General features: G+C 34.3%; 1 protein-coding gene across 5 annotated transcripts in view; it reads left to right on the forward strand.

Moving 5' to 3' along the window:
* The window catches only part of EMC2 (ER membrane protein complex subunit 2), a 37,185-nt gene that overhangs the window by 8,909 nt on the left and 3,777 nt on the right, over positions 1 to 24,499 (forward strand). For 4 of the 5 annotated variants that reach the window (XM_039329525.1, XM_039329526.1, XM_039329524.1 and 1 more), the window contains 8 exons: positions 714 to 778; positions 5,415 to 5,500; positions 6,971 to 7,028; positions 13,428 to 13,513; positions 13,658 to 13,717; positions 16,239 to 16,320; positions 17,484 to 17,594; positions 20,167 to 20,271. In XM_039329525.1, coding sequence (XP_039185459.1) covers positions 714 to 778; positions 5,415 to 5,500; positions 6,971 to 7,028; positions 13,428 to 13,513; positions 13,658 to 13,717; positions 16,239 to 16,320; positions 17,484 to 17,594; positions 20,167 to 20,271 — 653 coding nt within the window. The remainder of the gene's footprint in view (positions 1 to 713; positions 779 to 5,414; positions 5,501 to 6,970; positions 7,029 to 13,427; positions 13,514 to 13,657; positions 13,718 to 16,238; positions 16,321 to 17,483; positions 17,595 to 20,166; positions 20,272 to 24,499) is intronic. The other variant, XM_039329527.1, reaches the window with a different exon arrangement.

A 24,499-nucleotide genomic window follows, 5' to 3' on the forward strand; every position in this document is an offset into this window, starting at 1 on the left:
ACGCCCTGAATTTTCATGGGAGTTGAAAGATATTCAGTTTATCAGATTGGGTTATTTTTAGTCAAGGGGTATAATCTGAATAGTAAATATATGAAAAAGAAGGAATGCAGTATCAACATGGATTTTCATTAACTTCCATAGCCCAGGATGAATAATTCTATGACTGATAGCATTTTTTAATTCTTTAGAGCAAGATTTCTCTTTGGAGCATCTTCCATGAACTTTAGAATTCAATAAATACAGCAACTTAGGGATTTTATAAAAACATTATTTAAAGGAAATAAAAGAACAACATTGCACCTATATCAGCAAAGTTTTTTCTGAAAACTATTATTTGCCAAAACCACAGACTGTTTTTTTGAGGCTGGGCATTTCTGAATCATTCCATAGTTGATTTGATATCCCATGTTGCTTTTTCAATTCAGCTTTTGAAATAAACCAGTGGATAAAAATACATGGGCAATGACGTTAAAACATGTTTAGAAAGTACTTATACTTTATTTATTTATTATGCTTCACTTATTTGGCCAAGTGTGGTTAGACACACAAGGAATTTATCCAAATATTCAGGTTTAGCACTAGTGTGATTGGTTTCCGTAAGATTAAGTATACTAACCTTATAAAAAGCAATATTTCCTACAGTTTGCTATGAGCTGAATAGCAGGTATGTGGAAAAAACAATTCTATGCTTCACAATATTTTGTATTATTTAGTTTGGATAATATATGAGCAAGTGATGATCGCCGCGTTGGATTGCAGCCGAGATGACTTGGCATCGGTAAGTGTTCGACAGACTTCTTATGCAAATCCAGGAAATTTAATCTTCGCTAACACAATAGGTAGGCATTCTCCTTATTTTCTTTTGCAGTCCATTACTGAAATATATTTCTGGAGTCTACCTTTAGGGCTATGCAGTGCTTTTTTTCTAAAAAAAAAAAAAAAAAAAAAGGTGCCGGAACTCACACACGTCATACAACCCGCCTTCTACCCTACAAGGTTCCATCCCAAAAAGGTGCCGGAACTCCGCTCTGGGTGTTCTATGAGAAAAAAAGCCCTGGAGCTATGTAAATCTTGTGAAATACACTAACTTCCTTTTGAAATATCTATGTCTTTTCTGAAACGCATATGACTGATTTGGAAAGTGGCTGTGCAAGGACATATTTCCTAGGTGTCCAGGAGCAACATTCAAAAATTTTGAATGTTTTCACTATGGCTTCCTGAAACTCCTTATGGAAGAAGGAATCCTATGAAATCGCATATTATATCAAATAAGAAGCTGCAATGGAAAAGAGGAGTAATTAAAAACTCTGAGCTTTTCAATTTTTAAGATACTGTTTTGAAAATGTACCGAATTTATTCTGGAAAGTTAATAAAACAATGTGATTTTGGGTAGCCAGACATTTTTGTGAAGGACTTTATATTGAAATATTTGGAATTTAAAGTAGAATATATTTATTACAAAATATAATTGCATTTATTTCTTGGACTTTCCAGTTTGCATGTTTTAAAAATTGAGGAGACCTCTCAGTGCTTTGAGCATATTATTAATTCAATAGTTTAAACATGCATTAATTATATGTCCCTACAAAGCTATTCCTTTTTTCAGAATTATGTACATTGCTTCTTCAGATTTTGTTTTAAAATGTGCTATGATGATTGCTTGTTCTTCTTTCCCTATGTTGGCACTCACATATGATTTAGTTGTATTTGTTTCTAATAACAGTAATGTGTATTCATTCAGTTTTCACAGTTTCCTTCTCTCAATTATACGCAAGTTATCTAGCAGGGTATATTGAGACTGATATTTTAACTTTAGTCCCTTTTCTGTAGAGGATATACTCAAATGTTTCATGTACATTTTCTTGTTTACCTGCTCTAGAAATGTTGCTCATGCTCATGGAAATATTTTTGTCTTTTTGGACAAAAAAAGAAGAGTGCTATAAAATCAGTTAATATATTTCTTGAGGTGAAAGAGCGGATGAATATTAAATTTGTACAGTGTTTTCAGTCCAGAATTTTGAATAGCACAATAGTGGATTCATTTTTGTCTTTTATGTATTCTTGGGCACTGCATTTAAAATTAAGTATTCTTTTTATTGTTTCATTATAAAATAAAAATACAGAAAAAAACAAAAGGTAGAAACTAAAAGAAAAAGAGAAACTAAAGAAAAAAATGACTTCTGATGTTTTTCAGTGCAGTAAAATAAAAAAAATGTAACCTCAACCTTTTACATTTTGCAATGTTTCAATCCATTTCTATAATTACAAAATTATTCTAATTTTCAAAACCTGAAATTAAAGGTTCATTTGTCTAGTTTTGAACAAAAACTCCAGAAGTAGTTTCAAATAGAAATGAAACTCGATAAATTCCTCTCTTTGATTAAAACACTCTCACCATATCTGCTAACTCTATCACCTTTACCATCCACTCTTCCATTGTGGGATTTAGCGTGATTTAGAAATTATATATTTTAAAATACTTGATGTTTTAATAAGAGATACAATGAAACTTCTGGCTGAAGAACTGAGTGTGGCTGTGTTGTTCTTCTCAATAGTTGGTTCCATCATAGTTCTCATACAGTCATAATTTATGTTTAAGCCTAATCTCTTTAAAATAAACCTACCACTGTATTTAGAAAAATTAAGCATATTTTACAGAGTGAAAGTAAGGAAGATTATACACATTGTTCATTCTTTCATTAGTTTTATCACATTGGCCTTCGGTGATAATGCTTTCAAAGTTTTTTTTTGAATAAACTGGGATAACAATTATATATATTTGTAAGCTAAATTTAGGATAGCTCAAGATGGTAATTAAAATAGTGTTTTTCATTGAAACCCCCAATTAGTTAAAATAAAACAGCTGTACAAACTAGCTTTCCAAAGTTCAAAGCAAACTTTATATAATTAGAAACAAGGAATAAAATCATGCTAAATGATCTCTGATTATATTAAGCCAAAACCACAGAGCACAAGGCCAGGTTTAATAGTAACCTTAACTTTTCAATACCACTTGTTCATTAACTGAGAATCTCTGTATATTGACTGAATTTTGCCTCATTTAGCCCTGTCCAATTCATATTCATTATAGGCAGTGATTTAATTACCAATATATGTTAATATATGTAGCTCAGATTGAATTATGGAGACCTTGGTGCTCACTGAGTTTGGTTGTTGTTTACAGACATTTGGTTACCCAAGTACCTAATATCTTCTACTGTGTATAAATAGAGAGCAACCCTTCTAGCATTGAAGATGTTACCGACTCGGCTAACAAAAGTTTGCAAACAAATAAGCTCAGAGATCATCCATGATTTATTTATTCCTATGCTTCACATAAATTTGATATGAAATGCATCTGGATACATCAACCCAATCCAGTGGCTTTATTTAGATAGAAGTTACAGAAAGAAAATAGAGTTGCCTAAAAAATAGTAGATTTTATCACAAAACAGTAGCACTGTACCAACCAGCAAGGTGTAAAATATACCCTCCTCTTCTGGGATTACAGTGTTTTTCCTGTACAAATACTTTCTTAAAACTAGTTAAAAATCAGACCAAAATATTCTTACTCTCTTCCCCCTCTAAAATATACATTATGACTTAAATATGCTTGGCACCAGTTTGTTTTTTTCAGGAAAGGTCAGACAACTGCATCTTAAAATAATCAGCATTTGCACAGTAATATATTTACAGTTTTTAGAATTGTAAAGAAAACTTTAGGTTTTTATTGAATTACACCCTTAAAACTCAACAACTGAGAGACCTGTATTGGGAAGAAATGTTTGCCATCAGTTCCAGATGAAACTTGTATTTTGATCTTCTAACGCTGTTTCTTCCAAAGTGTAACATCTCCTATAACTAGGGGTCTTTGAATTCTTTTACCTTATGTCTCTCAAGTGACCATATTACCCATATATGCATGTACTTTCACAGATTTAGTGAGATCATCTATTTTTTAGAAGTCACCAATCATATTTTGCAGTTTGGATTTTATTTATTTATTTAAATTAATTAATTTCTATAGCTGCGACCTCAAACAAGTGAATCTGGGCTGCAAACAATCATAAAATAAATTTAGGTATCAATAAAGGAGAATATTTGTAGCTTGGAGTTGAAATGCGGGGTCCTTGGTGTTGGTTGTTTACTTGCAGACGTTTCATTACCCAAATTAACACTGATGATGTTACATAGTTTGTATAATGAAATGTCTACAACCAAGTTCAGAGAACACCAAGGACCCCTCAAATCTAGATATTCCCCGAGTTGGCTATTAGAAACATAGAAGAAAACACAGACAGAAAAAAAATCTAGTGATCCATCAAGTCTGACCATTGAGAGTTTTTTTGTTTTCAATTTATTTATTTCAATTATTATTTTTATATTTTATTAATTTTAATTTATTTTTAATTTTTGTCAGATAATTGATATGTGCTTATCCCATGAATGCTTAAACTCAGTTACCGATGATCGACCCACTACCTCCACTGGAAGTTGGTTCCAAGCTTCCACTATTCTTTCTAACATTAATTTTGAATTTTCCTCCTGTCAGTATGAATTTATATTTCCCTCTACCCTCCCCCCCCGCCCTGTGTTCTTGACTTGGATGTGCTTTTTAGCTGTGAGCCTTTTGTTAAAGAGCAGAATCCAACTCTATTCTTTTTACCTTCCTTTGTATCTGTAATCCATCATTTGGTCTTTCAAAGTCAATTCCAGTCTTTTAATTGGACTCCTTTGTGAGATCTTACCTTTGCTACCACTTTTATTCTTTACGATCACACGTCTTGTCAAATGTCTTTTCTGTTGTAGTTTTTATATTTAGAAACACTGGCTATAAAACATTTTATCTTTTTAGTCTATATAATGTTCATGTTTTATTATTTTTGATAGCTTCTAATCATGTTTCCAAGCACCGATTGCCCGAAAGTAGTTTAATTTGGAATTTGTTTCTGTCTAACATGGTATATTGTATTTGCATTTAATAGCTGTGACTGACTTAGGTAAAAAAAAATAATAGTTGTTTTCATTTTAAATAATAGATTTTACTATAGTAAATCCAAATTAAATGTGACATAAATTTTTATATAAAATTATGCACAAAGAGCTGAATTACTGAATTCTGCTAGCAGTACAAATTGCATTGTATGTTTGAAAAGGAAAAAAAAACCCCTCATCTATAATTAGTTATATGTTCTTTTAGGTTTTTTAAAACGGTATTTTGGTTATGTTTGTAGCTTGGTTTGATCTATATAATGGCTTCTTTCAAATATTGTTGAAGTGTTAATTTGATATTTTGATTGTACTGGGATGGATCATTGCCAGATGAATCTCTTAGTTACTATATTCAAATAAACATCACTCAAACATTTGAAAATTACATTCTTTACCTACTTATTTTTTATATGAATTTATAGTATTGTCTGCAAGAACTAAGACGGCAATTCCCTGGGAGCCACAGAGTTAAACGGTTAACTGGTATGAAATTTGAAGCCATGGAGAGGTAACTGAATTCTAAAGAATATTTTCCAGATGCAGCCTTACAAGACGTCTTCCAGAATATATAAATATAAAAGGCATGAAAAATTATGTAGTTGAGAGTAAAGTTTGATAATTATAAATAAAGATGAATGAGAATGGAAACATATTAGAAAATGTAATAGAAATGTATATTAAAAATTAAGATTATGCAGCTTCTTAAATTTAACTATCTTTTAGAGACAGTAGCTTGGTCCAATTTGTTTGACATTGTCCTGTAGTATAGAACACTTTGTTGAAGAGTTCTGTGTCAACTCATAATCAATTATATAAGCTGGAATGTTCACAATTTGTTTTCTTAAAGAAAAATAAATATTACTAGTTCTGAAGGAACATCTTAATTCTTTTTCTGACATCTTTCAGATTTGAAACAAATGGGATAATGATCTCATTCATATTCTGTTTCTAATTATTTAAGGAACCTTTTTGAATATAAACTGACTAGATGTCAGACCATTAAATTTAACATTTCTGATGAAAAGAGTGAAGTGGGATAATCTTACATTTCTGACCATCATAGGATCCCCATAATCATGTAATCATGCGTTTATGACACTTGTATCATTTTACAGTGACATGTTTGCACTTTGTGCACTTCTCAACTAGCTTCCGACAAGCATAGTCAATGAAGAAGTCAGTAAAAGCTCAAATTGTGGTCACTTGTTATCTCACTAACAACCCTGGTGATTCAAGTAATGTGTGAATGGAAAGTAACATTGGAAGTCTGTTGCAGTCATGTGATGTTTCACTTAGAGATCATGTTGCTGGTCCCAATTATGATTGCCAAGCAAGAACTACCTTTTAATAGAATATGTGTGGTATGACTTGCTTTCTAGAGGGTGAGAAGTTGTTATCATGAGATGTCACTATTATAGTTAGAATAAGTTGCTGAAAATGTTTGAATCTGTTTCTGAAAAAGCTATGTGAAGTGAGAAGAGTCTAGGTATGAAGAAAATTAGACTCTAATAATACAAAAAAATATACATTTCAGTAATAACACACACACACACACACACACATTTAAGTTCTAGCTTAAATTCTTAGCATCTCCATGAGTAAATCCATGAGTAAATCTGCTGAAATCTAGTAAAGCAATAAAGATGTATAAACTTTTTACTAAGCAATCCTCCGGGCAAGTTAAAACAATTTATTAATCAAGATAAAAAGTCTGCTCACACCTGATAACAAAGATATTAATTGTTCTTAAGTGCTGTAGTGTCTGCACTGAAGACAGTGGCTTCAAATGCTCCAAAATACAATATAGCTATTTCAATGATTTCAGATGAACAACATTATACATATTTATGTCCATATCCATATGTATTTTCCAGCAAGTTTGCACATCTTATTAGGTTAGGATGACTGGCTTTAAGTATATAGAGATGTTAGAACTCTGTTAAATTTACCTGCAGGTGTTTTCTGTTCATATTTGTAGCTATGATGATGCAATACAGTTATATGACAGAATTTTACAAGAGGACTCAACAAACACTGTAAGTAAAATAGAAAAATAAGCATTGCCTTTTTTTCTTTGCCTTTATATTGTAACACTTTCCTTCTTGTTAATACTTTGTGTTAAAATTCCAACATGAAAATTACCAGATTTAATAAATTTCTCTGATGAGAAGCTGATGCTCCTTGTCTATGTGGTAATAGAGCACGGGTGTCAAACTCAATCGTATCACATGACGTAGCGTGACGTATTGCGACGCTTTGCCTTTGCAGAGCCAGGAAGGCGTGGCCTGCATGTGATGCATCTGGCCCGCGGGCCGCCAGTTTGACACCCCTGTAATAGAACATTGGTATGTTTTTATGCTTATAGTAGCCTAATATATTTTGAAACTTTAATGAAATTTGTAAAAGTCAGACCATAATTTTATATAGTTGTGAGACAAAAATATGAGCAAGTTTGAATATGAATAAGTTATTTTTATACTAACAGTTTATATTGCACATATGGTGAAGGTTAAAATCTTCAGAATCTTGAATTGGCTCCAGTGAATTAATTGAAGTGAATTAGGAGTAGGTGAGGGCATGGTCACACCCATATACTCCTTTTTCCTTGCAGTATATTAATATTGACTGGGAAATTGGTCTGCAAATATCAACATATAGTTAATGTTACAGCTCATCCATATGTCTACTGCTGATCATGGCAGATTGGATATTATAAACAGATTTTGGCACCAGAATTTAGTGCCTAAACCAGCCTCATAATTGATATTTATATCAATTTCCAAATTCTGGAGACCTTTATCTTTAGTTTGATTTAATGCTTTCTCCAACTGTCCTAGAAGGAAAATATAGGAAAACCCAAATGAAACCTGATACTGCCATGGAACACAGGTGCCATAGAAACCATGGCCTTCTGTATTGTCAGTTTTACAGGGATATTTTTCATCAGTTGACTTGCTTCAGCACTTTTAAAGGAAGAGCTAGTGACTTCAGGAGTTGGGTTAACTTTGATGTCTCTGTTGTCCAATTGAAGAAAAGTGAACCTCCCCACAATATCACCAGAGTGGGTACTGCAGTGTGTTTTTTATGGCCCAAATTTAAGAACTGTTCATAAATTTTACTCAGTATGTAATGTATTTACAAGAACAGTGGGAAAGGCTAAGATTTTGTGTCATGTTACATCAGTTCAGAGACCAGCCTAGATCTTTGGCTGTGGTTTTCCAAGTCCTGAACAGTTTAACATGAGATTATTTAAAGAATAGTCTACAGCAATATAAACCTGTCCAAGTGTACATTCAATGTGGAATTCTGCTTGTTGGTTTGACAGTAAGAGAATATTGCATTAATATGTACAATAAATCGGGCTTCACATCTTTGGAACTCTCATCTGAGATATGCATGTGCCCTTTTCATTTTAACTTGCTGATACTTATTTTCTTCTCATGCAAGAAAAATTATTAATTAGAATAGTGTTTTTTAAAATATCTGATTAAAAATATTACTGATTAGAGTGGGAATGATACCCAAATAATTCTGAGACTTGAAAATAATGGACTGTTCTGCAATATTTTTGTAATCATATTTAAAAAACTCATCTTGAAAATAGCGAGAATCAAAAGTATTAATTTGTTTTTCCTTTTAGATAAATAGCTATTGTGTTAGATAAAAGAATAAACTGATCAGATAATTTATTAAAAAGTATATATAACTTCAGTTGCTTTAAAGAGACTGTTTTTAAAATTAACATGAAACATAAGAAATATTCAGTTGGAGACACTGAACTTGCATAAACTGTGTTTGACTTATAATTAAACCTGAATTAAATAATGAGAGATTAAATTAACTGGAAGACATTTTCAAAATTGCTTCCTGCTAACATTTCTGCTTTTTGTCATGTGGGAATCCAGTTTCTCATATTTCCAATTCAGAAAATTGCACCAAAGCATCTTAAAATAGCCAGATCATTAATATGAAAAGTATACTATTACTTTCATTATATTGCTATAATATTGTAAATATTATTCCTGAGTACCTTACCTTACTTAAATTTATTAATCTTGACTATTGAGCAAATGCCTTTTCTTGAGTCAAGTATGGGTACTTTGATTTTGTGTGCTGAAGAATGAAGGTTAAGTAAAACGTTTTGATAAATTGTCAGGTATTGGAGTTGTTTATATGTCATCTACCTGTTAATTATTTCCATGTGCACATATGGCTGCTGTAGGAAAATAAATGCTTCATGGTTTTAAACTGAAACTATTCCTGAGTTTGTCTTGGCACTAACCTGAGCTTAAAGCAGTCTTTTATGGTGTGCTGACACATGGAGTTGCTTAGATATATTAAACATTTTCTGTTGTTTGGCAAGTGATACATCAGCTTTTGTTCGCATAAGTCATGTAAAGATCACGCATTGCAGGAGCTGACTGTTTGAGACAGGAAAGATAGGGGATGCATAAGGATAAAAAACAACTTTACTACCCTACAGTATTTTCCATTAGAGTACAGAGGGTTGTAAACTTTACCTTATATAATGGAAAAGTACTTCTTAAAGTACTTGTTGTATTGCAGTTATGAAATGAAAATAGCGGAAAAATAAATGTTTAAAAAGAGGCCTCAAAATAGATTTCTATATTAATACTAAAAATTAAAGTCCTAATACATGTACTAGTCAAGCATTTTCTTAATGGGAGTTGAAAAACAGTCCTGAGCAATGTAACTTATGTAAAGCCAAGTTTTGTTACAGTCCATTAGCTTCAACTAAGGAATCCTTGGGTAGGAATTAATCTTTCTCTCCAACTTCTGATGTATCTGTTAGATTTCCACTCTGGAACTTTACTGCTTTTAGAGCATTCTCTAAAAAACATTTCTGTATTTGTGCAAGGAAGCACATAGATTTGGAGTATGAAAGTAAATCATCTCATGGGAAAGTGAGTGGGAATGTATGATTATTGCATTTGTTTACAAATGTCAGTGTGGTGCCATTGTGAATTTCTGTTCCATCATCTTAAATATACTACATGTAATTCTGGACTTAGAACCACAATTAGATTGGAATTTCTACGGCTGAACAATATGGTCATTAAGCGAGTCATCACATGTCCAAATTATTTTATGACCCTTTTTACCATGGTTGTGAAGCAAATCACATGATAGTTAAGTAAATCACATGGTTGTTAAGCAAATCCGTCTTTCTTCATTGCTTGTTGGAAGTCAGCTGGGAGGTTGCAGATTGCAAGCACGTGACTGCAGAACTCTGCAACTGTTGTAAATGAGATGGGTGCAAAGCACCTAAATTGCAGTCATGTGATCAGGGATGCTGCAGTGGTTGTAACTTCAAGGTCAAGCCATAAGTCGCACTTTCAGTGCAATTGTAACTCCAAACAATTGTTAAACAAATGGTCATAATAACTACCTATATGGGCAATGGGCAGATACGTAATTTTCAGACTGCCTTTTGTTGCTTTCATAAACTGGAAGTTATAAGCAAGCCAGAGGAATTGCAAGTTCCAGGCTGGCCAGCAGATAAGTGGCTGCTTCTGGGTGGGATAGAAAGCCAAGGGGGTTAGAAGGGAAGGTTGGCAAGGATGTGGATGAGAGGTGCAGTGCGGGTCAGGAAAGTGCTAAGAATTGTGTGCATTGGGAAAAATGTGAGAGTACAAGGGGATGACCAAAAGCAGGTTGGGGAAAGTGCAAGTAGGTGTGTGAAAAACAGGGTGAGCAGGGTGCAAGGAGGTGCATGAGAGGCAAGGTTGAGGAGTGCAAGGGAGGAATGCAGAAGAAGCACAGGTTAGAAAGGGTGCACAAAGATGTGCAGGATAGTTAGGGAAAGTGTGTGAGGAAGTGGGCAACAGGGAGTGTGTGCAAGGATGAGGGAAGGTCAGAAACGTTGCCTGAAGGTGTGACATAGATAAAGGAGGGTGTGAGTGAGGAACAGAGAGGGTTGAGGTGTATGGGCAGGAGTACACGAAGTGCAGAAGGCTGAAGGAGAGGGTGCAAGTAGGGGAGGACCTACCTAGCGACTTGTGACTGCTGATTTCCCCATTGACTTTCTAGAGAGGTTGGCAGGGAAGATTGCAAATCACAATCACATGATTGCTAGCTGCTGTAGGCTAGTCATAATTCTGAGCCAGTTTCCAAGCGCCTAGACACGAGCACAGGGGTGCTGGGATTGCCAGAATTCTGAGGGCCAATCATAACCACCATCTGCTCAGTGCCATCATAACACAAAGTGGATCAACTTACAAACACTGCCTTGATAGACTACAAAATTCTTTTTGAATGAAAAGGAGGAAAAAATTAACTCAAGATAGTTCTCAGGATTCTTTTCTTTTGAGATGAGTTGCAAATATGTATACAAATACAGTATAGAAGAATATTCCTGTCTATCAAAACATATAGTATATAAATTGGTATATTTATTTACGAATATTATGTCTTTATTATTTTTATAAATAACTCAAGGTGGCAAACGTATCTAATACTCCTTCTTCCTGTTTTCTGCACAACAACCATGTGAGGTGGATTGAAATAAGAGAGACCAACTGGCTTGACATGACAGCTGGCTTTCATGCCTGGGACTAGAACTCACAGTCTCCCAATTTCTAAGTCAGCATCTTAACCACTACATCAAATTGGGTTTTCTGGTTGCTGGATGAACAGAGATAAATCTTTCACTGATTTCTCTAATGTATTCACTGCTTTGCATTTAATATGGCCAGTATGGAAGAATTGTTTGGTGGGACCAAAAGAACGTGTGTAGGTTTAACTCCACAAGTGTCTCTGAAGCCTATTTCTATGTAGTCAGTGCAATACAACATTCACTTGGCTTGAAAAATTTCCTGCCGGTAAAAATTTATTTTTATTATACAGTATGGTATATGCTGCCCGTCTCACTATCCAAAGCAACTTTGATAAATAGAACATATTGCAGTGAATGGATTGACTTGATGGGTTAAAGTTGCCAATTCCTGTTTATACCAGTGCTGCTTCATCTGGGCAGTACCTATAATTTAGTGATAGTTTGAGGTATAATCAATTTTTATATCTGTTGGGATTTGAGAAGTAATGACTTCTATAGGATAGCTGAAAAAATGATGCCATATATTCAGGAAACATAGGATTTATAAGTGGTTATGGTTCTAGATTTTTTTGAGCTGACTGACAACAGTGTACGGGAGAAAAGATGGGGTAGAAATTGGTCAGTGTGCTAGTGGGATGTCAATTTATTAAGTACAGATACACATTTATTAATTTCCCAAGTTTTAAATTCCAATTTCACATAAAATAGTTGTGGTTCTAAATTTTACCAGATTATTGCTTTCTTTTAAGATTATACTACTTGGGAGAACTTGAAAGTCTGCAACTGAAGAAAGGTAGTATAAGGAATTTCATGCCCTATTTAATGTTGGCGATCTTCGAATGAGATATTGCACACATTTCACCAAGTCCATCGTCTTCTGATGTGATCAAATGTCCTTTGGTAGTTGAAGATAAAGATCAGTTTATACACACATGCTAGAAAAGCGTATAATGTTTCCACTGGTAGGAAGCTTAGGAGACTGAATAGCTTCTGTTGTGTGGGTATACTGCGGTTTACAAATACAGCAGCAGTGACTGGAAAGTCTTAATTCCAGATCATTTGAGGAGGCCCTACTTGTGTATTTTTGAAGGAAGAACATTCAGAGATGAAAAGAAAGAACCCTTCTCGTGGCAGTGAACTGTCCTCTCAGCTGCTGCAAATGAAGTTTGTTTTAAAGGGGGAAGGGTAGAGAATCAGCAATGGCTTGTGCCCCAGATTGTTAGGGCATGCCTTTTGTTTACCTGTTATGAAGCTGTTAATTCAGTGAAACAGCTGCCAGACAACTTAGAATTTAAGTAGCTGTGATAGCAGTTGAAATGTTCTTAGAGTTGTTATACTGCCAGGAATCGTGTGCATAATATTGGCTACCTTTTTTTCCTGTGATTATTGCAATATGCAGAGGCTGCTTCAGCAAATACCAATTTCTGCTTTGAGATTTATGGAACATTGCTTCTAAAAGGTTCTTTAGCACAGAAGAAAAAAATATATATTGAGAACCTGGAAGTACAGTTTGATCATCTCCAGTGGCTCTCTCACTGTGAAACAAAATGCATAAATGGTAGGTGAACAACTTCAGAGTTCTTTAATGGTTGTAATTATCAGAATCTGGACAACCACTTATGATGCATACAGTTTGTGTATATAAGCTAAAGCATAACATCAAAGCAAGAAAGGTATTTAAATCTCTCTGCAGGATGTCGTTGTGTCTGAATCTATGTGAAAACTCCTGTCATGCAGTTGCTCAGCAATGCAGTTTTTTGGTCAATAAAATAATAGTTTGCAGAGTCAAACTGCCTGTTTCTCAAAAACCCAAGAGGGGTCTACAAGCACATAATCCTCTGTAAATTTTAACCTATAGGCAGCCCGAAAACGTAAGATTGCCATTCGGAAAGCCCAGGGGAAAAACACTGAAGCCATCCGAGAGTTGAATGAGTATTTGGAACAGTGAGTGTTTTATAAGAATACACATTGTGTTGCTTTATCCTAATCTCTTTTTTAATTAAAAAGGTATTTGCATATGATTTTTTTTTCTTTGCCTCCTTGCTGTTCATTTTATAGAATCTGTTTTCTCCATCTTCCTTTGTTCAGATTTGTTGGGGACCAGGAAGCCTGGCATGAGCTCGCTGAGCTCTACATCAATGAACATGAGTAAGTTGTTTGCAAAATCTAATTCATAAAGGACTGAGAAAGGTTTTTTTTTTCCATACAAAAAGGGATTGCTTCCTTAAAGCGATTATTACATACTCTTTTTCTCAGTGGCCATCCCCCCTTTTTATAAATAGAAAAAGTTTCTAATTTTTTTTTATTAGAATGCATTTTTATGGACTTGTCAAGCACATTTTATTTAGCTGACATGTTTTTGGTAGTTTGTTTAGAAGCATTTTATTAATATAGCCTGATGTAAGTACTGATCTCCTAATTCAAGAAAAGGCATGCATGAACTGTATTTAAAATTTTATCATGCTTCTCTGAAGAGACAGGCTATATATGATTTGCAGCAGAGACGAATGTTTTCTAAACAATAAATAGACATTAAAATAAGAATGTTGTCTCTTGGATAAATAGCAGCATGCACTCAAGAATGTTGGCACTTTTCTATTGGATCTTGAATGTTTTTGTTCACTTTTTATTGCTTTAGTGACAAGAGGAAATCCCAGCATGAGCAGATTAGTGTACAGCTTTAGTTCAGTTTTTTAAATATATGGCATTAATTTTAACCTTCATTCCAAAAGGAAATTATTGTGTTTTTTTTCTCTCCAACCTTATTTCTTAGGCCAAATCTTACAGTGTTGTTGATTTCTATGCATATTTCAAGGAATAAGAAAGTACAGTAATGAGGTTCTCAGAAGAAAAGCAGCTATTTCTATAGAGTTAGCAAAAATACCTTTATTTCTCTTTTTAAGAACATAGCTTAAGTTTGCTGAGTGTTTGTTTGTTTGTTTGAATTTATATGCTACCCATCTCATAATCAAAGCAACTTACACATTGCTTTTAGTATATTAACAATATAAGTGCAATATATATATATATATATAATTTATAATTAAGAGGTTCAGAAACAACAAAATATTATTTTCTTACTAGCCTCTTGTGGCATATTTTATTAACACTTTTATTATGACATACTCTGATATGGACTATATCCTACTTTATCAGATACATGGATAAAACTGGCAGGTGGCAATTAAAAATACATATTTCTATAAATTTAATAGCAAACATAAACAGGCATATTGATAAAATTAGAAATTAAAAGTGTCCAAAATTTTGAAACAGAAGTCAAATACTTTCACAAAATCCATGAAGAATATATCTTCTAAGTATTTCCTTTTTGGTAAAAATGTTAAATAGAATCAGCTTTAATAAAAGAGATGATAAAAGTTACAGTTACATAAAAACATCATGGTTACATATATTATATTTTTTAGGCAGATTACAAATAAAGTGAACCCAAAAGGTAAAGGACAAGGGATGTATGTGGAATTTTGTGGAGGGAATGGTTGTCAGAATAATTAGTATTTGATAGAGAAAAATATTTGTAGCTCAGTTGGAATGGGGGATCTTCGATGCACTCTAAGCTTGGTTGTTGTTTTGCAGACATTTCACTACCCAAACAAGGTAACATCAGTAGTACACTGCTGGTGTTACCTAGTTTGGGTAGTGAAATGTCTGTCTGCAAGAAAGCAACCAAACTTAGAAACCATCAAACACCCCTGGAATCAGTATTTCTGATTTTTCATTCACTTCTCCCAAGCCAGATTCCAAGAAGTAGTTCAGAAAAACTTGTGAATTTTCAGGGTTCAGTAAATGCAACACAAGGGGTTAAGAATGTATTAAGATCTGCAAATGAAATTCAGTTCTGATTGCTGTAGATTATAGTTATCAAGTTGCCTTGAACAAGCAAACAAGGCTTTTGGAGTTTTGTTATAATATTTACGACAGATCCTTTGTTTGCATTTGTTTTTAGGTGTGGTTTTATAGGATAGACTGAAGTCTGATTTTGTAATAAAAGTTGTAGTTTTTGTTGTTGTTTTTAAAAATGTGGGTTTGGAACACATGTTTGGTAGTCAATCTGCGGTAACTTAACTAAGCATGCATTTTCTCTTGCTATCATATGTTAGAAGTCAGTTGCCACAGATTTTGAAAGCTTGTAGAAGTTGAGCATATTTTATAAAAAGCATGTGTTTGAAGGATGCGTATTGAATCTTCAAAATACATAAGTTTAATACATTATTGACCATATTTAGCTTACATGAATAAACTACTATAATGAAGCATCACTTAAAACCACATTGTATATGAAAGCACTATGTACTATACTGTACTTTTTATTTTTTCATAACTTTGAGAATTGGTACTATACAATCCTGAGAAATTTATCTTCCTTTTGCTAAACAGAACTTACAATTTAAATCTTTAGTAATATTGTGAACTGCAGATGCTCCAAGGAGTAATATATCTGCTTATGGATAAGATTTTTGTGAATCCAACCCAATCCAATCTTATCCAGTTTGCAAAATCTTACCCACATAAAATTCTTTGTCCCTTAAATGCTTTTTTCTTTTGCCTGTTCTATAAAAAAAATCATTTTTTTAAACATTGTTTTCATCTTGACGTTATAATAAACCCCCAAATTGTCTGTTTTTCTTTAACTCTCTTTTGTCTTTAGTTATGCAAAGGCTGCCTTTTGCCTGGAGGAACTCATGATGACTAATCCTCACAACCACTTGTATTGCCAACAGTTTGCAGAGGTGAGTATTTTAATAATAATGATGATGATGATGATGTTGGAAGGAACCTTGGAAGTCATCTAGTCCAACCTCTGCTCAGGCAGGAAACCCTATACCATTTTGGACAAATGGCTGTCCAGTCTCTTCTTAAAAACCTCCAGTGTTAGAGCATTCATCGCTTCTGGAGGCAGGTTGTTCCACTGGTTAATTGTTCTAACTGTCAGGAAGTTTCTCCTTAGAAGACAAGGAGCAGCTAGTAATTGTCCCAAAGGAATGGTCAGTTGGATATACTCTCTTCATAACTTGTTTGTCTTCTCCCGTGGCTCACATTCAATTTTTCCTACCATGATTTTCCATCCTTTTCCCCCATGACATGTCCCTTGTTTCCGAATTTTTTAAAAATAATACGTTTAATTTTTTTTAAAGTCTTAAATTTTAATTAAATTTTTAATATTTTTGTTGTTGTTAATTGCAAAGTCGTGTCCGACCCATGGCAATCCCATGGACAATGTTCCTCCAGGCCTTCCTGTCCTCTACCATCTTCTGGAGTCCATTTAAGCTCATGCTTACTGCTTCAATGACTCCATCCAGCCACCTTATTCTCTGTCGTCCCCTTCTTCTATTGCCCTCAATCTTTCCCAGCATTAGGCCCTTCTCCAGTGAGTCCTTCCTTCTCATTAGGTGGCCAAAGTATTTGAGTTTCAACTTCAGGATCTGGCCTTCTAAAGAGAGGTCAGGGTTGATCTCCTCTAGGACTGACCGGTTTGATTGCCTTGCAGTCCAAGGGACTGAAAATTAATATTTTAATTTGTTATAATCTATAAAAGGAAAGCCCATGAAATACTTTCTTGTATATTAAAGCAAACTAATCTTATATATTATGCAGTTCAATAAAACTACTAATAACTGGAGTGAATTTATTTAATTATAGGTAAAAATAAGATGCAAAATGCAAACTGGTAAATACAGGCCAAATTACTATATAGCTCTTCAGATAGACCCCTGACAATGCCTGCATTAAATATTTAACATCAACTGTCTCAACTATCTCACCTGATTAAAAAAAATTTTTTTTAGGGGGGAAATTGCCTAACTTTTCTATATATGTAATGCATGATAAATTATATATTCTTTTAAAATTGACATCTTTAGAAAGTCTGTTAAAATAAACGTTTAATTTACAGGTTAAATATACTCAAGGAGGGCTTGAGAACCTTGAGCTCTCACGAAAATACTTTGCTCAGGCATTAAAACTGAACAACAGAAACATGAGAGCATTGTTTGGTCTTTACATGGTAAGTCCAGAAAGCAGGGTGTTTTTGTTCAAAAATGATTTGCCTTGTTATTTAAATTTGGAAAAGGAAGATTTCTATTTACTAATAGAAAGGAAAAAAGATTTTCAAGATCTATTGTGACAATATCTATTGTGACTAGATTGTCTCAGTTCTTTCTCTACTAATAAGTACATTTATTTAGCATTAGTAGCATTTATATTTTCTATCCATTTTGTTATTATTTGGCCAGTATCAGCATTTTCAACGATGAATTGTAGTGGTGCCATAATCACACTATAAAATTTAAAGTGGAACTGAAGAGTTATATTTGTTAATTTATTCTACAGTACAGTATATGCAGATTCTCTGATAAATTAGTTTGCCTTAAACTAATCCATTGGAAAGATGTCTTTGAATAGCTTTGACTTTAAATGTCTTTTCAGCTATGAAACAGCTAACCTAATTTGCATGAATATGTCTTCTCTTTAAAAAAACATAAATACTGTTGCATTGTCCTATTCCATTGTAGTAATACAGTGGGCATAAACAGTGAAATAGATACTTGTAATGCTGTTTACAGGTACTTCTTGACTTACCACTGTAATTGGGATTGGAAATCTGTCATAAGTCATTATGGCCATAAGTCAAGGCACACATGTGATCCAAAGCAATTTGGTTGATGTTTTTAGCCCTTGGGAACCATCTAGAGTCACTTGTCAAGTGAGCAGCCATGTAAGTTGAACACGTACAATGAGAAAAAAAAGTATTTGATCCCCTGCTGATTTTGTATGTTTGCCCACTGACAAAGAAATGATCAGTCTATAATTTTAATGGTAGGTTTATTTTAACAGTGAGAGATAGAATAACAACAAAAAATCCATAAAAACGCATTTCAAAAAAGTTATAAATTGCATTTGAGTGAAATAAGTATTTGATTCCCTATCAATCAGCAAGATTTCTGGATCCCAGGTGTCTTTTATACAGGTAACGAACTGAGATTAGGAGCACTTTTTTAAAGAGAATGCTTCTAATATCAGCTTGTTACCTGTATAAAACATACCTCTCCACAGAAGCAATCAATCATATTCCAAACTCTCCACCATGGCTAAGACCAAAGAGCTGTCCAAGGATGTCAGGGACAAGATTGTAGACCTACACAAGGCTGGAATGGGCTACAAGATTTTTGCCAAGCAGCTTGGTGAGAAGGTGATATCAGTTGGTGTGATTATTTGCAAATGGAAGAAACACAAAATAACTGTTAATCTCCCTCAGTCTGGGGCTCTATGCAAGATCTCACCTCATGGAACTTCAATGATCATGAGAACGGTGAGGAATCAGCCCAGAACTACACGGGAGGATCTTGTCAATGATCTCAAGGCAGCTGGGACCATAGTCACCAAGAAAACAATTGGTAACACACTATGCCGTGAAGGACTGAAATCCTGCAGCACCTACAAGGTCCCCTGCTCAAGAAAGCACATGTACAGGCCCGTCTGAAGTTAGCTAATGAACATCTGAATAATTCAGAGAAGAACTGGGTAAAAGTGTTGTGATCAGATTAGACCAAAATCGAGCTCTTTGGCATCAACTCAACTTGCTTTGTTTGGAGGAGGAAGAATGCTGCCTATGACCCCAAGAACATGGAGATGGAAACATTATGCTTTGGGGGTGTTTTTCTGCTAAGGGGACAGGACAACTTCACCACATCAAAGGGACAATAGACAGGGCCATGTACCATCAAATCTTGGGTGAGAACTTCCTCCCCTCAGCTAAAGCATTGAAAATGAATTGTGGATGGGTATTCCAGCATGGCAATGACCCAAAACACATGGCTAAGGCAACAAAGGAGTGGCTCAAAATGAAGCACATTAAGGTCCTAGAGTAGCCTAGCCAGTCTCCAGACCTTAATCCCATAGAAAATCTGTGGAGGCAGCTGAAGGTTCGAGCTGTCAAATGTCAGCTTCCAAACATTAATGACTTGGAGAGGATCTGCAAAGAGGAGTGGGACAAAATCCCTCCTGAGAAGTGTGCAAACCTGGTGGCCAACTACAAAAAACATCTGACTTCTGTGATTGCCAGCAAGGGTTTTGCCACCAAGTACTAAGTCATGTTTTGCGAAGGGATCAAATACTTATTTCACTCATTAAAATGTAAATCAATTTATACCTTTTTTGAAATGTGTTTTTCTGGATTTTTTTTGTTATTCTGTTAAAATAAAACTACCATTAAAATTATAGACTGATCGTTTCTTTGTCAGTGGGCAAACATACAAAATCAGCAGAGGATCAAATAATTTTTTTGCTCCTGTAATAAATACCTTTGTTTCAGAAGTTGTTCCATGATATGCAGGACTGTTGCCAACTACAAATTCAAAGAAATTCAGAAACTAGCTTTTTGTATTTGGTGGAAAAATCTACCATATCTATGATTTTTGTCCAACAGAATCAAAATACTTATTTATTGATTCTGAATTCTGATTTAAAAGGTATTAATTTTTCAGCATAGATGATAGGACAAGATTCAATATGTATAGTATATTTTAGTTAAATTGTCAAAAAAAAATTTCCTGGTTTGTTTCCTGTTGTACTTCTAGTCTGCCAGCCATATTGTCTCTAATTCCAAGGCCAGTGCAAAAGTTAAAAAGGATAATATGAAGTATGCAAGTTGGGCTGCAAACCAAATCAATAGAGCTTACCAGGTGAGTATTTTGTTAAACTCAATAACATTTATATAATATATTAGTTTTTAAAGCTTGATGGTGCAGAAAAGGAAATTATATACAATGATAGTAAAAAGCCACTCGCATACAAATTTGGGTATGACCTATACAATACAAAATTTTTACAACCCATTCTTTTTGGAATCATGAACACACAATTAAATAATTTATTTAATTTCTGAATATGTGAATGTTGTTATCAAAAGGACATACTGACCAGGAACAGACTATCCATCCTATCTGTATTTTATGTTTTTTTTTCAGTATTACATCTTTAAAAATCATTTTTTCCATATTTCATAAGACACAAAGGTATTTGCTAACTGTTAGTGTCCTTTATTAAATGTGCTTCCAGTAGGCTTTATTAGTTTATTTATTACATTATTTTATTTATCTTTGGTCTATTTTCTTGGGAGTGTACCCTAATTTTATCTACATCAACCATGTAGGCAGAGAGATAATGAAATTCTCCAAAGTTCACCCAGTGAGCTCCCCTGTTCAGTCCATTGCTTTGATGTATTCTTGTCTTAAAAACCTGCCTAGAATTTTTGATTAATCAGGTTTGTATATTTGTAAATGGAAAACTATTAAGGCCATATATTTTGAACAAATATCTAACACTATGTTCAAACAATCAAAATGATACCTCTGTACATGGAAATCACCAATTGCCTATATTATTGTTAAAAGGAGGCAAAGGAGCTCAATTATATTATCAAAGACATGGCCAGGTGCTGACTGCGGAACAGATTATGAATTGTTTATATGCAGTTTCCAAGTTAAGCTGAAAGAAGAAGAAAGCCAGTCAATTTCCACAAAATGATCTTGAATATATTCCTACCATTTTAAAGAAGAATATTGGAAATTGCTTTGAAGTCCTGAATCTCACTAATAGAGAATCCAAGAAATGATGAAATGAGCTTAAAGAAACTGTGAAGGATAAATGTGAAAAGAAACTGCCAGTAAGGAAGAAAGAAAAAAAGCTAACTAGATATAGGAAAAAACTGTGAAAATTGCAAAGAGTAGACAGGACAAAAACCTTAGAAAAGTACTTAAAGAATTTCAAACAGTTCTTAGAAGAGATAAGAACCATTATTATAATAATAGCTGTAAAGGCATTGAACATGCTGATAAAAGAAAATATTTGAGGATGGAAGGAGACCTAGAAAAACAAGAAAAGTCTTTCAAAAGAACTCTGAATTTAAAAGCGACTTGCAACTTGAATTCGTAGGCTAAAACAGAGGTCACCAATCTTTTCTTTCTGGTGGCCCGGAGGGAAGGGAGAAGCTGGGAAATGTGTGCGAGTGAACGCATGTGAATGAGCCACGCGCACCCGCACAGTGCTAGCAGCTCTGCGTGGGTGCTAGCCACCGCTGCTAGCACCTGTGCACATGTGCAAACGGGCCTCACACACCTGCACGAGCTAACAGCCCCATTTGCACAAGTGCTAGCTGCTCCCCAATCCGGACTCCAGATGCCTTTTCCAGGCTGCTGCTGCCCAGATTTGAGCCCGGCGAATGCTTCTGCAGGCCCCTCCATGGCACTGGATCGGGGGGCGGAGGGGTCACGGAAGCATTTTCAGGTCTCAAATCCAGGCGGCAGCAGGAATCACGGCAGAGATGGATCTTATCCAGGTGAGTCCGGCGCAGCAGGAAGGGAAGGAAAAGCATGTGGTATCTTAGTGGGTCGGGTAGGCCTTGGGAGCCTGTTCCAGCTAGGCCCTTCATGGCCTTCCCCACCCTGAGATACCTCATGTTCACTTAACAAGCCACGTGCATTTTAACGAGCAAGGGTGCATTTTAACGAGATTCACACTATGAGTTTTTGAGTTATGAGTGGAATGGGCAGGCTCCATGACGCTTGTAACTCGAGGACTACCTGTATATCTACAAAGATCAGAATTGTGCCAGTTGTGGTATTTTCGTGACACTCATTGGAAGCGAAGGTTGGACTTTAAAGAAGCAGAATAGGAAGAGTATTGACGCTTTTGAATTTTCATATTGGAGAAGACTTCTAAGAATACTGTGGACAAATAAACAAATAAATAAATAATTATAACCAGTAAGAATACCTAGAATTTGATGGGAGAAACAAACTAAGGACTGTAATAGGATCTATGATAACGCAACCAGAATGATTGGATAGAAAAGAAATATTATATTGATGTGATTATTATTTTTAGAATATTTGGCAAAATTATATATTTAATTGTTATCTATCAAAACAAAAGAATTGTATTAACTCAACGTTTGCAAAAGAGGATATTTTGGGAAAAGAGGAAATCAACTAAAACCATTATGTGGATTATGGATTATAGAAATCAATTGTTAATGATTGTTTTACAAATGTAACCCAGACAACACACTATTCACCAATTATTGTGATTTATGTTTTAAATAAATCAATAAAATATATTACAAAAATAAATAAATAAATAATCAGTGGATCATCAAACAAATCAATCCAGAGTGCTCACTCAGGACCCAAATGATCAGGCTCAAATTATCCTACTTTGAAGGCATTATATGAAGACAAAGTTCTTTGAAGACTCTAACGCTGAGAAGGGTGAAAAGAAAGAGAAGAAGAGGACAAGATAGATGAAAGCAGGGACAGATTATCATGGAAAAAATCTTTATGGTCATTAGGAATTGACAACAACTTGATAGGACATAATCAATTGTGAATAATGCATGGAATGCTTGTTTGATTGATTTATATTGCCCGCTGGTTCTTGAATAACTGAAGATGATTCCATTCCAGCATTCTTGGTTTTGAGAGCCTTAGCATCAGCATATTGCAGTGTGCATGAATCACAAGTGTTTCTTCATATTGCTATAAATGTCTTCAGTGGTTGGCATTCCTATAATGGTGCACTGTAGCAGTTTGGTTTAAAAGGTAAAAAAATTATCAGAATTTAATAAAACAGCCTTTTGCTTTGGGCTAATTAGTTCATTCTTAATCATTGACAATGGATGCTCTGATTTTATACTAATAAAGGCCAAATATCAAGCACACCGTTTCATAATCTGCAAATTAGTTTTCTTAGTGTAAAAAGTATCTTTATGAAATGGACTTTGAAATAATATCTGTTAGTAGTTTGTAAACCTGCTTCTAAAATTCAATTCTGTAAAGTTAAATACTAAGAGTTACTTATATACATTATTTCTAAAGTCAGCAGTACAAATTATAAAATGCAATTTATATTTTATAACTTTATGATCCAATTCCAAAACTATTGGGAAGTTATGTTGGAAGTGAATCAAAATTATCCTTAACTGGCTTTTATTTCAGTTGATATTTAACAGAACAGTTGCATTGTTACTCAACTAAAATATACTAAAAACAAATGTCAGCATTTCTTTGTGACTTCGTGTATTTATGATATATTGCATACTTCAGCTGTATTTTAACAGAAAAGTGACAGATACCACATCCAGCTAAAAACTGAAAGGGGAATTTAAATATGTGGGATAAAATTACATAAATGAGAAATTGGCTTGAATATCAAATTTATACACACACCCCACCCTGACAAATGTTGCCATAAGAAACTGTTGAACAAATACCAAACTTTGCTTGACCTGAGTGTTCCATGTGGTTTGCCTGGTCTATATATTTGTATTTAAAGCTATTAAAAACGTAAAAACACAGGAAATGGAGTGAAAATGCCGGTATTGTTTCTTTGAAACATCTCTGTTGCTGAAGGTTGCCACCTTGTGATTAGAGCAGTGAAGTATTCATGTTCAAGAACTGATGTTTTAAGGAAGTAAATAACTACACCGATAATAGGTTAGATTTATTGGATCCTGAAGCATTCCCGTATGTACAGAAAACCTGTGTACTGGTTAAAGCGTCAAGAGGGAAACTGGGAGGCCATGAGTTCTAGCCACGCCTTAGGCATAGAGCCAGCCAGGAAACCATGGACCAGTAAGCTATTGGTGATCAGCTATAAGAAAGACACAATGACAAATCACTTCTGAGAAACCTTGCCAACAAAACTGCAGGGATTTTTCCATGCAGTTGTTAGGATTCAAAAATTGACTTGATGGCAGAAAAAGTTGTAAAAGACGAGGCATGTCATTACATTAGAGCAAAACTTTTATATAATTAAATGACCTTAACGTGGTCAGAGTACCACTAAAATAGAATGAGATGTTGAAACACCTAAATCTACAGTAGATTTTTTGTTTTGTTTTGCTTTCTATAA

This window comes from Crotalus tigris, unplaced genomic scaffold (assembly GCF_016545835.1).
Source record: "Crotalus tigris isolate CLP2741 ecotype Arizona unplaced genomic scaffold, ASM1654583v1 scf7180000024399.229188, whole genome shotgun sequence".
Taxonomy (NCBI): Eukaryota; Metazoa; Chordata; class Lepidosauria; order Squamata; family Viperidae; genus Crotalus; species Crotalus tigris.